This window comes from Camarhynchus parvulus, chromosome 2 (genome assembly GCF_901933205.1).
Source record: "Camarhynchus parvulus chromosome 2, STF_HiC, whole genome shotgun sequence".
In the NCBI taxonomy this organism is placed as follows: domain Eukaryota; kingdom Metazoa; phylum Chordata; class Aves; order Passeriformes; family Thraupidae; genus Camarhynchus; species Camarhynchus parvulus.
In genome coordinates this window covers 130,316,029-130,331,249 of record NC_044572.1, presented here as the reverse complement: position 1 = coordinate 130,331,249, position 15,221 = coordinate 130,316,029, and the positions used below count along the sequence as shown (strand labels likewise).

The following is a 15,221-nucleotide window of genomic DNA, read 5'->3' as shown; positions in this document are numbered from 1 at the left end:
TCAAAGCAGTAAACCATCATGAAGCAGTAGCCCTTAATTCTGTCACCAGCCCAGGACTAACTATTATTCTCTTTTATACAAAGGTTCATAAAAGAGACTGTCATCAAATTACCTATTAGAAGCATTTCTAAAGTCTAGAAAATCTTTGTTGACCTACAGCTAATATTTCTTAGAAGTACGCTACTGGGAGGTGAGGGATGAAAAGCACAACTCTATCCCGACTATCACCAGATTTTCTTTATCATAAAGTGTATTTGTGGAACTTAGGTCAACCAAAAAATAAGACTTTCCAAATTTCTCAACAGAATTCTGCATTTGCTTCTGCTTTGCAAAGATTTGAGGCTTGTTTCAGAACTGTAAATTTTTTTCTTTTATAAAAACTGTAAGAAATGGCACAATACTTCACAAGACCTAAATCTATGGCTGTTGAACGAACAGTATTCAAGTCTTCAGAATTTCACACCAAAATTGATAGTAACAATTTTTAAAACATTCCTACGCAGTGAATATGCTGTAGAATGCATAGAATACATAGAATGATTTTAAATGGCAGAGATTTTATTTGCATGTTTTGAATGCAATGTAAGTATTTCATATATAGCTTAACTACGTAAGTTTAACCATATTTGTTAAAGTAATGAGAAAACACCCCCATAGGTTTACCAAAAAACTTTATAACAATGTAATTTTACTTTTGCTCAGACAAGTATCAATTTTTAGGCTGTGATCAAAATTTGCAATGTTACAGGCCTGAAGTTTTGAGCTGCTGCTGTGCTGTTGCCTATCTCCATCACAGGATGAGAAGCACACAATATTTTCATTAGGTCTATGATTTGGTTGTTTGTTTTTTTGTTTTGTTTTCAAGGAGAAATATGCTCCCTCAGTTGTTATAATCCAGTTAAAAATATCTTTTAAATTTATCTTATGTTCTCTTCCCCATTTTGTGTTAGATAACAGTTACTTGCATGCGTATGTATACACACAAGAACAGTCTTCTAGAGAGGCTAACTGGAAATACAGTTTAGCAACATTCACTGCAATTTAAACATCATTTATGCCTTTTTCCCACTCTCCAGTCCTTGATACACAGAGAAATAAAGAAATATAGTGCATGTGTATTGTACAGAAGGAGAGAAATTAACTTGGTTCTTTCAAATAAACTTTATATTGTTCTTCATATGGACGATACATCTCTTTCAGACAAAACTGTCAACAAATAATCACAATGCCAAGAGAAGTTGGTGTGATCAATGAAATCAACCACAGCAGCACAAAAAATGCCACAAAGAGCTCCTTATTCTGTATTATATTATATGCAATATATAGCGTGTGTGTAATAGGTACACACACAGACACACACATACATATATATAATACATACAGTTCATGGCTATTTTCCCTCTAATACATATTAGAAATGGAAAATAGAAATTTCCAAAACCAATATGTTACTATAGCGGTATGACAACGTTAATCCTAAATGATGTGATTACCAGCACAGCAGGTCTTCCTAAACAAGAGGCAATAAAAACTTTATACTACCTTCTTTGCTGAGTGAATTAGTGTGTAACTGGAAGTGTGCCTTAATTTTATTAACTTATTAATACATTTAGGATGGTATTTTTAGGTACTAGCACTTTAGCAACCACCTCTCAAACTCTTTTGACAAGAGGGCTACTGCATTGGCAGCAAGCTCAGGATTCTGTGATACACGAGGAAGGCATTTATTTACTGCCCACAAAGGCAGTATGAGACCAGGACTTCTGCCTTTACATAATGTCTGAGTCCTATCTCCACACTTCTTTACATTTGCCTGACATGGAAACTTAAAGCCAAAGAAAGGGGTAAGACCCATGTATGGCTAATCTTTAGTCTCCCAATGAGCAACCTATGGTGACTGAGCAGCTCTCAGGCTGTATGTTCCTACTATCTTTATTATTTAGACTTCTTGCCATGCTTCTGTGTTCTCTAATGCACTTTCAAGTTATAAGAAGATTTTATTACAGCTTGTGTTTTGTAGAATTGCTGCCATATACATGAAGATGGTGTCAGATTTCAGGAGGTAATTGTAGAAGCAGAATGGACAGAACTTTGTCCAGTTCATTGGTGGCGGCAGCTTGTACCAAGGACACGCTTGAATGCCTCACACATGAGACATGAAGAAGTCCTATTGCATCTTTCCAAAGCACTAACTTAATGAAGATGTGTTCTTAGACCTACTCCAAGCTTCTTTCAAGCTTTGCTTTGTGAGTTTGCTTCAAATTAATTGCTGCAATGACATTTTACATAGTACATAAGAAATACACAGAATCTAGAGTCAATCAAATTCATGACACAAATGTGTTTCATTCAAGGCAAGAGAGAAAAGGAACAGCAGAGAAAGACAAAAACAGAAGGATTAATAAAATATAGCAGAGAAAAAATTTCCCTGTTTTAAGTATCTTTTCTTCCACTGCCTAATCTTTTTCACTGTTTAATCCCTCTTAAAAGTTCCAATACAATTCAGACTTCTGAGAACTGATTGCATTTTTAGTCCTTTGCAAAAGCATGTTATTTTAATGCTAATTTTCAAAAGATACAATCTTATTCAGCAAAGATTGGGTAAAGCTGCACAGAAAAGTACTTTTCACAACTACTGTGCTGGGAATACTACCAAGGAAGAACTAGCAGTACCCACAGCTCTCATTCAGAAAACAATTTAAAACCCCATATCCTTCTGGCTGTATGTTAATCTGCATACTCATTTACATTTTTTGGGGTAACACTCCATAATGATATATCTCATGAAATCAGTATACCTTGTACTGACTGCTAGACAAATGAATTGCAATCATTTGATTTCTCTCTTCAGCAGTACAGATAAGGCAGAAAAAGAATATTTCAGAGTATTTTCTACTGAAGAGCTATTTTGACATCTCTCATTATAAACTCTGCATATGGAATTTTAAAAAAAGCGCATTTTTTAAGAGATGGAATTTGCTGCAAAACCCTATTGCTCAATTGAATGAAAACTTAAAATACATGACATCACTTGATGCTGTCTGAAAGATCACTTATTTTTTTTTACAGCTTATGTCCAAAACACCAGGTGATTCTACAGTGTTTAGATTTTATTGGTAGGCTGGTATAGGAAAATATTGTGACATTCAGTCATAAAATAATGCTCTTTATGAAATTACCTTGGCCTACAACGTTTACTTCCTTAAAAAACTTTGAGAAGTTATAGCAATGCAACAATCCCTGCCACAAACCGGTAATGAGAAAGCAGTACTAAGAAACAGGAAGAACTGGTTGCTAAAAGGTTAGATCTTAATTAATTTCAAACATTTTACACACTTAACTTGATTCAGCTGTGAGGCATAATCCTAAAAATATATATATTTAGTGACTGATATTTAAAGATGTCCTGAAGTTCTGTTTTCCACCACCCTCTGTAACTTCTGAGACGTGCAATCATTTTCATGGTTATAACCAGGAATGGATGTTAAATGCTCTTACCTGTACACTTGTAGTCTGAGGTGACTCCTTTAAGACCAGCGTCGAACACTGATATTTCTACTTTTTGCTTTCTGTGGTGGCAGCTGAGGAGCACAGAGGGCTGTGACACAACCAGGTAGAGAAATGGCTGCAGCTCTATGTCCCCCGCTCCCCGGCGCCCAGGCTGCCGTACAACCGTGATGCCCAGGGCTTGGCGAGCAGATGACCTTGTGGAAGCGTGCAGGCTCTCCAGTGACAGAAGACCTGGTTTTCTGCCAGCAGACAGGGGAGGGTTACTGTTCAGAAGATCATCTGCTGTGACAGAAGAGATGCATGGCTGACTGGGCTTCTTGGTATCATGGCTGCTGCCTGAGACTGTTTCTGGAAGGTTCAAGGAGCTTTTGCTTATCTTCTCACCATCTTTCTGATCTTGCACTGATTTTGATTTAGGTGAGGCAGCGCATGAGTACGTCATCAATGAGATTCGACTTGCTGTGACAAAAATGTCAAAGGGAATGAAGTTGAGGTTCTTCACGATGGAAGACTGGCGGGAAGGCTGGGCAATGCGGTGCTGGCTGGTGCCACTGTGCTGCTCTATCTGAATGATCCTGATCTTAACGCTGTCACTGCCAATTCCACTGTCCTGAGCCCCGCTGTACCGGGAAGAAGTCTCAACTGTTCCTCCATCAGCCACATCCATCTTCTTCTGTTCTTGCTTGGAAACCTGCAAAGGAAAATGTTATATTAACTTTGATATCCATATTCCAGCTATTTCCACTTTAGTCACAGCAAAAAAAATCACTACATAAACATGATGTCAAAAGAGAGAATTATAAAAAAAATCTGCCAAGTTAACTTTAACACAGTAATCACTCATGAAAACACAGCAGGTGTCTGTTCCAATGAAATGATGACTCACAATAGCTGAAGACCCAAAAAAAAGTAAAAGTGAAAAAAACCAACCAAGCAGTAAGGATTTCTAAGCTTGGAAACCATTTAAAAAAATTAAAGTCTTCATTAAAAAACTTTAAAGAATTTATAAGAAATTTATAGTTTAATATAATATTAATTTATAGATTAATATAATATTAATCCATAATATTTACAGATTAATATAATAAAATATATCTATAAAATAATGTATTGCAAATAAAAGTTTAGTTAGAATTGTTTTCCAATTTTGAGCACTGATGCTCAAAAAGTCATCTTTGTCACTAAAATTTTGTACTGTAATTAGATGAAATGGAACATAATCATAATCCACTACACAATCATAAAGACTAAATGGAAATTATAATTTGAACTGTATTGAAAAATATATTGGAGAAAAATGGATGTTAAGAGTCTTAAGAGTCATGGAAGGCAGTTGCCTTATATAAAACACCAAAGTTAAAGGAAACATCAAAACTATCTAAAGACTATCTCGGTGAGGGGAATGTGTTCTTAGTTTACCAAGACTAGAAAGGGTATTGGCTGTGACAGTCATAGGGTTTCATGTGAGAAATCATTGCATATAAAAATATTTCAAAAAGAAAACATACACCACTGACAAACAAAAAGAGTGCAAGACTGAAGTAAAAAGTTGCAAGGCTGTGTCCAGAGACCTTATTGTCCCAACTCAAGAGACAGAGATATTCCAAGACAAAGAAATACTTCAGTAAAAACCATTTGCAATACTGCTCATGAAGCAAGTAGAAGTCCTATCAAAAGCTTGAGGACAAGGCGGGGAGCATATACTAAAATATGTGGCAAAAAAACAATCTGCAAAAATTCAATAATAATTGATATATGACTAATTACTCAGATTCATATGAAGGTTAAAGTCATACATTCACCCTGTATAACTTCCGCAGCACAACTAACACTTCCATCTGTGCTGCTGCAGTAGAGTTGCTGCTCTGCTCTGTACAGGAGGTCACATAAGAAATGCCCAACTCGGTTGGATTCCTAACCCATCTAGCCAAGTACACTGTTCTCGACAGCACCAGGAGGAAACTCTGTTAAGAAGTACCAGAAACTCTGTCCACTTCCTGCAAACTGCTCCTCTACAGCAGCTGCATGTAGGATGCCAGAGGTACATGTTTGTGTGGTCATTTTAGCAACCATTTCTGGGCTTCTTGTCCATGAATTCATCTACTTCCTTTCTGAACACACTGACAGTGTCTGTTCTTCACAACCTTCAGGGCCAACAAGTTCCAATTTTTTAAAAATTGTTTTAAACTATCTCCTCTGAGTGACATTGCTTTCCCTCAACCTTTTGTAGCATATGAATTGTTGAAGTCCACATTCAGCTTTATTAGTGCTGTTATGACTTTGTAAAGTACGACCACAGCCCGCCTCAGCCTTCTCCTCTTCAGACACTGAAATCCCAGCCTTTTTAGTCCCTCCTCACAAAGGTGCTCCAGCACCTTCAATCTTTTTAGCCTCCCATTTCTACTTCTATAACTTCACTATGGCCTTCTTGAGTAGTCTATGAAGCACCCAAGAAGTGGAACCACTACAGTTCTCTACAAAAGTGAAATGCTTCTTCTGTCTTGTTCTCCATCTCCATCCAGATGTCCAGTATTCTGTTAGGTTTTTTTAGCTGACTCTGCACATTGACTCAATGATTTAATTTCTTCATTGCAGGACCTATTTCAATAATTTCTCCTTATCTTGTCCATCCAAATGAATCTTCAAAAAGTGAAATATGAACTAGGGCAAACAGTACTGTAACTTCTGCTTCAAAATAGAATAATTAATTAAAAATAAATAATTAAAAATAAATAATTTATCACCAACTTAATGATAGGAATAAAGGACAGTGAATTTCTCAATTTCCTCAAATTTTTGTGGTCTTTATGCAGCAATGTATTAGATTCTACATGTATTGCAGAAATTGGGTTATGAGGGAGGTAAAGAAAAGCAGGCTTTTAAAATCTTCCTTTATATTGTGCTTTATGGAACAAAGGGAGCAATCCCCTCTCCTTTCCTTTAAAGGAATAAACATACTAGAAAAAGTATTACAGAGGAAATCCTAAACCAGAACCATTAACTAGCTGAGATTTTCTTTGAAAAGGTTTTTGCCAGCTCTGGTTACAATCTTTTCAGATTCACTCATGTACATATTTTTCAAATAACCAATAAAATTCTTTGTGGCTGTTTTCTATGGCAGACTCATATCACTGACTTGTAAATGTGATATCATTTTTAATGTTGCCTCTGTAAAAATAACTAGAGACCATTTTAATGAATCACTACATTGTGAGCCAAGAAATCCTCATTCCTCCTGATATCCTAGCAAAGTTAGGCTATTTACACCTCAGCCTCTCTGCCTGGTAAACTATAAAGTGCTTCACCCATATCCTGCACCTATTGCACTTCCAAAATTGGTACATATGGTACCAATTGGTACAGAAAAGGCAGAAAAAGAATATTTCAGAATATTTTCTACTGAACAGCTATTTTGACATCTCTCATTATAAACTCTGCATATGGAATTTTAAAAATATGCATTTTCATTGCTCATGTATTGAGGGCAAGCAGAAAGAAAAGATGGAGCTGTGAAAAAATCCTGCCATATCATTTCATGGAAATGCTGCCTGTAATTAAGTTGAGGGCATTGCTAAACTCAGAAATTTTAAATTGCTACAGAGACATCAGTAAAGTCTAATGAAAAATGTTTTCAGAAAGCATGATTCAGTGGTGAATGACACTCTTATGGTTACTACATGACATTCTCTTGTTCTCCTCTATGCAGAAGAAATTTCTGCAGCTACCTGACATTTAGATTATGCATGACTTGGCCAGAGGAAATGAAAATACAGTGTCATCCACCAAGTGGCAACCTTCCAGGGAGAAAAGCATCACATGTATATGATAAAGTGGAGGAAGAAATCACAGTACTTCTGGTTTCTGAATGGATCCTCTCTTCTCACACCTAAACAGATTTGAGTTGAAGCCTAGTTCTTTTCCTCTGCCTCTTTTAATCACTAAGTATTTAATAAAATGTTCTGGTCTACACAAAGCACCTTTAGGAAGGTAAGAAAGTAGCTCTGCCTCCATCACCAGCCAGGCTATAGGTTCTCTGTGCAGACTGCTGCAAGGGTGCTAATTGGTCCCAACTGCCGAGTTTCCTGTTATGCGGACATTCAACTACAGAAACTTTACTGAGACCCCAAATCAATTCATGCAGGTCACTGAACAGCACTCAGAAGGCAATTTCTGCTCAGTATTAAGCAGTATGGAATATGAACCAGTGCCCAAAAGGTGAAAGACACCATATCCTATTACGGTTTTCCATGCCACCCAGTTTCACAATGAAACTTTGACTTATGTAGGGTCTTACCACATATATTATAAAGGTTGAAACACATGGATAATGATTTGCAAGACAGCTGTACATAACACAACTGGGTACGAAATAAAAGTGCAGAAGTACCACTGGAACTTCTTGCATCAATTTCACCTCAGTAGAGCATCAAGCCTTCCAACAATATTTCAAAGTTAATCTGAAGATATGCCTAGTAATAAACTCGGGAAGCATTTAGGTATTCCTCTAATGGGATAAGAAGATGAGAAGGAAAAATCTCAGTATAACAACTCTAAAAAGATTCTTTGCTCTGTTATGGAAGAAATGGGTCAATACTTTAAAGATGTCAAGAACAGCAATATCATCTTGCTGCTAGCAAATGTAATGGTAACATTTATCATTGGGCTGTATAATATCAATTCTCTTACTCTTTACATAACCCATTTAAAATGAACAATAAAAGTTTTCTTTAATTAGCTACTGGTGTGCATTAACATGATCATGATTAAACCATAAAAACCAACTGTACATTACTCTGGTCCCCTATCCCATGTGGTTCAAATTATTTTAGTTGAAAATGTACTTTGAGTCCCTTTTAAAAGTTCGACCTTCTGCTTTCAGAGAATTAAATGCATATTACTATAGTGGAGAAGATAATGTTTCAGACCTCCAGGCATATATTAAACACACTGGCAGCACATTAGACAAAATGCTTTACTTATTAGATACTTCCTATTCTAAACAGTGTCATCAAAGGCTAAAAACAAAATCCATATAAAAGCTGCACAATGCTTCCACACAGAACCTGTGCCAAAATCCCTGTACTTTCCAGCTAATGAGGAAAGGATGTGTACTCTTAACATATGAATGTAAGATTTTCCAAGCATTCACTTTAGGAAACAGGACTATTGATTCCACATGGCTTATGTTAAATGAAACTGTATTGGTAAAATAACCTTTAAGATATTTGGCATGATAACTATAATTAAACAGTATTCAAAGGAATAAAACAAAAGGGAATTTGGTTCCACAATAGCTAATTAAAATAAAATGAAAAAACACAGCATGTCATCTATCAAGATAAATTGTTATTGTTTAAGAACTATTTAAATACTGTTAAAATATACTTTTAGATAAAATCTGAAAGGACTGGAAAAATATTTGTGGTTTAAAAATGGATAGTTTGGTGAAGAAAAAAGTATAGGACGCTGAAATTTTAAGCTGAGATAATAGCTTTAAAGCCTTGAGCATAACCAGATGGTACTTCAATCAGAGGTATTCTACAGTTTCACTGTCAGAATAAGTTGCAATATGGAAAGGTTTTCAATAGCTTGAAAAAACATATCAAGATGATAGTTTACTTCTTAGATCACTTCAGTGCATTTTCTTGTCCTTTCACAGTTATATATCCCATCAATACTATACACCATAGAAAAGGTGTTGAAAGCTACACTGGTAGCTGGGGAACTGTGGTTAATTCTCCCTTTTCATGTGTTGAGATGGGTAACTTTACTAGCTTAACCTCTTGAGTTCACTAGGGCATATGGCACATATATCTACCAAGAGAAAGGGCATGGAAATGGCATGTCCTGTAGAACACACAGAGATAAGTACATCATAAAATCAAGGATCAATAAATAGATTTGCTTTTCAACATTGGCATATAGTCTCATCTAAGGTCACTGCAATTTTAACCAGGTAAGTCTTGTTTATTTTCCATTTCTGATCACAATACTGAGATGGTAGTGATGTCTTCAAAGTTTTTTACTCCATAAAAAGCAGGAATAAAATAAAAAGGTGAAATAAATAAAATAGAACAAAATAAAAGCAGAAATAAAATAAAAAGGTAAACACAAAACCTAATACTTTAGACCAATAATTAACACTTTTACCAAATCAAAGAGAAGCATTTTACAACAATTGGTAGAATTGCTACATTATATTTCTTAATCTCTCAAGAATTTTCAACTAAAACAATGTAAGCATGTGCAAATTTCACTATAAACATTTTAATATTCTTTTTCTGGTATTTCACTGAATAATCCTTTAATTAATAGAATAACTGTAGGCAATATAATATTTGGAAGTGCAGCCGCTCTAGAGGAAAAGCATCTACATCTGCATATTTTTTCCAGCTTCTCATATTAATTATGGTCATATAATGACACTATTGAAGTAAAATTTCCAGTCATTTCTTAACTCTGATCAAAACTCTTCAGCCAATCATGAGCTCATGCTTCACATTACATAAGTTATGGAAAGACTCACAAGTGTGAAACCACAAAATCAAAGTGCCAATCACATCTGCTCCATCACTGTTGTATGTGACCAAGTTTTACTCCTTTTCTAATAAGTATTAATATTTACATGGAAATAAAAGTCTTGCCTAGTGGACAAAGTAAGTTACAGAAAAGGAATATGTTCCATTTTTGTTTTCCATTATGCTTAAACTGGAAATACAAAGGTAACACTGGGTAATTTCTTCCTTGGTACTAAGTACTTCATCTACTGTATTGAGAAGTTTCCAGCAGTTTGGAAATTTAATTAATGTATCATTGTTATCTAATAAACCTTTGTTTGCCACATTGTTCTACTGAACACTCCAACTAAAATAATTGTATTATGTTTTGCATATGAGTTACACGACTGAATTTAATTCTGACCATTATCAAAATTATTTCACAAATTGACATATTAATTTCACATGGAAATATAATGAAAGGCAAACATACAAACATATCTGTCTATTTAATTATGTCCTCCAGTCTAATAAAGTTCCAAATTAAAACTTCAGTCCTCTTATTAAATCAAGACAGATTGCTTCTACTTGTATCAATCCAACTGCAGAAAGAGTCCTTTATAAAATGAACCTAAAGCTGTCCTCCAAAAGGGAACTATTAATCAAGCCAAAATGAGGCAACAAAAATAGCAGAGATGCCTGAAGTAGTTTATTTCATAAAAGTCAAATGGGTTTTTCCCTCTAAGGAGTTTTCTTTTCAAACAGAATCTGTTGCAAAACAAATGATGCCAATTTGAAGTGTAATTGTGTATATGAGCTTCTGGACCTACAGAATTACTTCAGATGGGAACTGCAGTTTTCACAATACTGTAGGAATTACATGCAAGTTGTGATGGCAAGGAGCAATACAAACTCAGCTTCTTTGTGCAATGTTTCCCAGCTCATCAAAAGTAAAGTAAGAGGCTACATTCTGTTAAACACTGATGCAAATATTCATAAATCAAAGCTCTGTTAAATGTTCCAATTGTAACATTTGGATATCCAAGTGCTAAATCCTTCCTAATGCCAACAAAATTATTTTTTTTTCATCTTAATACAAACAATATGTTTATTTTGCTACCCTGTAAAGGCCAGTAAGAAACTTGTGTTCAATTTTTTTCTTTCCAAATAAAGGCTTTCAATTTAAAAAGACCAGGCTGAAATTTGGCAGAGTCTTTCTTCTTCACAGCCTTTTTTTGTTACTATTTTTACGAAAAGCATTAGCTTTTTGGTGTTATTCTTCATATTTAAATTCAAAATTTAAGTTAATATCTTTGCTTTTATACAAAAAATATTGGGTTTAAACACAGTTTTGCATACTTTCTTCTGGTTTTGTTGGGGTTTTTTTTTTTATTTTTGTTTGGTTTGGTTTTTGTTCTTGTTTTGTGGGTTTTTTTTGGGGGGGGAATGTGGGCTCAGAGGGGGCACTGTTTTGGGTTTTTTCTCTGTTTAAAGCCAAGAAACAACATTTTTCCATGAGAGCCTTCTTGCATATTTCTTTTGGATATTTTCAAAAGCAATAGCTGAAACTTGACCCTAGTGTTGCGCACGTACAGGACAACCATGGGATCAGGCCCAGCCAAGCAGAGGTTTAGGAAAGGCGGAGCCTGCCTGACCAAGCTGATCTCCTCCTATGCCTAGAGATGATGATGTTGTCTAACTGGACTTGTGCAAGAAGACACTGGAGTACATCCAGAGAAAGGCAACTGAGCTGGTGAAGGGTCTAGAGGGTAAGTCCTACAGGGAGTGACTGAAGGAGGTAGGTTTGTTTAGTCTTCTACAAATGCCTAAAGGGATGGAACCAAGGTCAGGGTCGGCCTCTTCTCCCAGGCTAATACTGAAAGTGTAAGAAAACAGTCTCAAGCTGTGCCAGAGGAGGTTCACTTAGGACATCAGGAAGAATTTCTTCACTGAAACTGTGCTTAAGCATTGGAATGGGCTGCCTAGGGAATTGGTGGAATCACCATCCCTCAAGGTGTTCAAGAAAGAACTGGATGTGGCACTCAGCACTATGGTTTAGTTGCCATGGTGGTGCTTGGTCAAAAGTTGGACTCAATGACCTTGACCTTGGAGGTCTTCTCCTACCTTATTGATTCTACAATTCTGTGACATTCTCTTACATTTCAGTATCAAGATTTTGGTGTCAGACTAATTTTACCAGTCTCACTTATTGGTCACATTTCCATGCAGTTTAAATAATTTAATTGTATTAAATATGGAAATATTAGAAATATCATTCACTAATATGACTTCCAAACATGAGAAATTTAACAAAGTTACTTACTCCCATTAGAGTAAACTTGGATATTTTCCCATTGACTAATATTTAGCATTCTGTAAAATAAATGAAAACATGCAGAAGGAAAATGCCAAATATCTGTCAATAACTCAAACTGGAATTCAACAAAGCCTCAAAAGAAAAATTTAGGCATAATTTTTTAAAAGAGGATGAATCAATGTATGAACAATAAAAAGTCATTATTGTAATGTGGTAAAGTAACTTGGTACTTGACTGTCATAATACAGACTCTATCTTCAACCTCTTAAATGAGTAACTGTAGAGTTAAATGAACTATTTCCAGAATCAAATGATATAATCTTTTTCTTCATATATATGAGATACTTTACCCATTTTGAGCATTTTAAAGGCAATTAAATAACCAAAATAACTAAATCCACAGCAGATTAAAAGATTTCATGTACAGATGCTGCCTAACTAAACAAACTTCATTCTACATTATTTCCAGTAATATAAGTCAGACTGAGTCAGACTACATGCTACGAACAGAAAAATCCACAGTGCAGGAGTCTCCAGTGAGAAATATTCAACTGCTGGCACACTACTGCTCACTGAAACATGTGCTGGGATCTTGAGTGCCTCAGGTTTTAAAGCTGCTAGATGCCTGGAAAATTATCTATCGGTACCTTACCTTTTTTTTTTCCGAGGTTGCTAAATCTCACCTATATCAACTTGTACCTAAACTGATCTTTGACTAAACCATGTTTCAATTTGTTGAGAATATTTTAAAGACTACCTGGAGAAGTAAAGCACATGAAATGGCATGTGAACTAAAACCTACAAAATTAGTAATTCCAGAATATGTTTTTTGGTAACAAGACTATGACAAAATATCCCCATTTTTAACAAGTTGTTTGTCTCAGCCTTGGTGTACAAGTCCATGCCAGACTGAATTTGTGTCTCCTCATTTGTATATGACAGTAAACCAGCCAGTTCCGGGTCTTGAAGCATCCAAAAAAAATAATCCCAGGAAGAAAAAACAACAACAAACCAACCAAAAAACCTTTTGCTCTTTTTGGCCTGTTCTGCTTCCTTCACTGGTTCATTGTACAATACAAAGCAGTGAAGGAAAAGGACAGACCACAGCAGCTCATCTTGGATTAACTTAAGCCTCAAAACTGCATCCTAAACCATGCCCACTGAATTTGTTTAAAACAATTAAATAAAAGATGGCATTGGAGCAGGAATGAAAGGTCCAAAAGAGGACCTCTGCAAGCTGCCTTCAGGGTGGGTGACACACAGAGCTGCATCTCCAGCCTTCTCCGACTGCTCAGGCCTGGAGCTCTCCAGCCCCATCAGTCTCGGTGCTGAGAGGCTGCTCCAAAACACCAAGCACTCTAGTCATGCTGAAAGCGGACTTTATACCTCCCTGGAAAATCAGGGGAGAACTATTGTGAAACACATTCTGCAGCAGTCTGACATCTTCAAAGCTTTTATCTGCAGTTCTACGATGCCATCGGCGCCATTCAAATTGTGGGATGGTAACAACATTGAATTCCATCAGCAGGCCCAGATACAAAGAGTTCACAAAGTTTACTTCTTAAAGAAAAACACTTCTGACCTTTACATACTTCTGTATGGTATTGCTATGATGTACTATAATAAAGATGCAAAAAGACTGTACATATTACTGAATATTGTTTACATATACTGTTTTTCCATAAAAATGTTTTTCCAATTTTGGGCAATGAAGTTCCTTTTGGTTCACCAACAACTGCTGCTTTTTTGGTTTTGGTTTTTGATTTTTTTTTCTCTTTGTTGTTGAGTCTTATTAAAATACTTCCTAAATATTATTGTAAGTATACTTTTTAACTGGCCATAAATTATTTGCTGTGATGGGCTTGCTCACATACATACCTAAGAAATGACCCAATGAACCACTCAACCAAGACCAGTCTACTCAGAAATTACCTTGTACAACAAGAATTTAATAGAAATACAATGAGTAAAACTTCCAGGTGTTCAATGTGTAATGAACACTTACCTAGTGTGGAGAAGGCACTACTGCCTTTATCGTGAACTTTATCAAGAGAACGTAGAACAGTTTTGTGCCCATCTCCCACTGAAAAAATAATAGTTTGGCAGATAATTTATTTGTGATCCTGAATCTTTCCTCCTCTGTTCCTGTTTTGGAAGGCAAAGAACCAGCCAAAAAGGATGATCTGTAGAGACCAGATAGCCTATCCTAGCAGAAAAGCAAAAAAGACATACAAACTACTACAAGAAAACAGGTGAACTAATGCAAACACAGAAACCTAATTATCCCTGTAGCTCTGTGAAGAAAAAAATGCCCAGCTTTCTAAAAGAATGTCTTTAATCGCTGGTCTTCAGACAAATATCAGTTTTATGAAACTTGTACACAGGACCCCGACTCAGTAAAGCTTAACAGATTTGCAGTTTTAGGGATTCTCTAATTCAAACAGCTTCCCAGCAATCTGAAATACTTGTCACTGCTAATTTCTGAGAATTCTTTACTTTACTAAGTCATTATTCCTCTACTGTTTTGATGGAGAAAGTTAAAATTAGTGGAAACCTTTACTTAGGATGAGTCAAGAATGAAACTTCCAGTCTTGATTCATACAGTGAGTCACAGGTAATCTAGGGGGAAGGTACAGTCTCAGTGAAATGAAGAGCTGGAAACATTGCCTAGGAGCACGTACTGAGGAAAAAAGTGCTAATATGCAAGATTATTAAGCAAACCCATTAAGCACAGCAAAACCACCAAAGCTGCATACTATGTGTAAACAACTGAAAACTTTAAAATGTCTTCTCTCTAAAAAGGTAATGGCAGCCAATTAGCTGCAAATCTAAATTTCATTCAGTACATGTTACTAGCATCATATGCATGACTCATATAAATCTTTAATCACAATGAT

The 15,221-nt window shown here is 35.8% G+C and overlaps 1 protein-coding gene across 1 annotated transcript in view; it reads right to left on the bottom strand.

Annotated features, from left to right (window-relative positions):
• Nucleotides 1–15,221, bottom strand: part of VPS13B (vacuolar protein sorting 13 homolog B) — a 430,139-nt gene that overhangs the window by 111,466 nt on the left and 303,452 nt on the right. Inside the window, 1 exon segment of the mRNA XM_030963535.1 lies at nucleotides 3,499–4,201. Within this exon segment, the coding sequence (XP_030819395.1) occupies nucleotides 3,499–4,201 (703 nt within the window).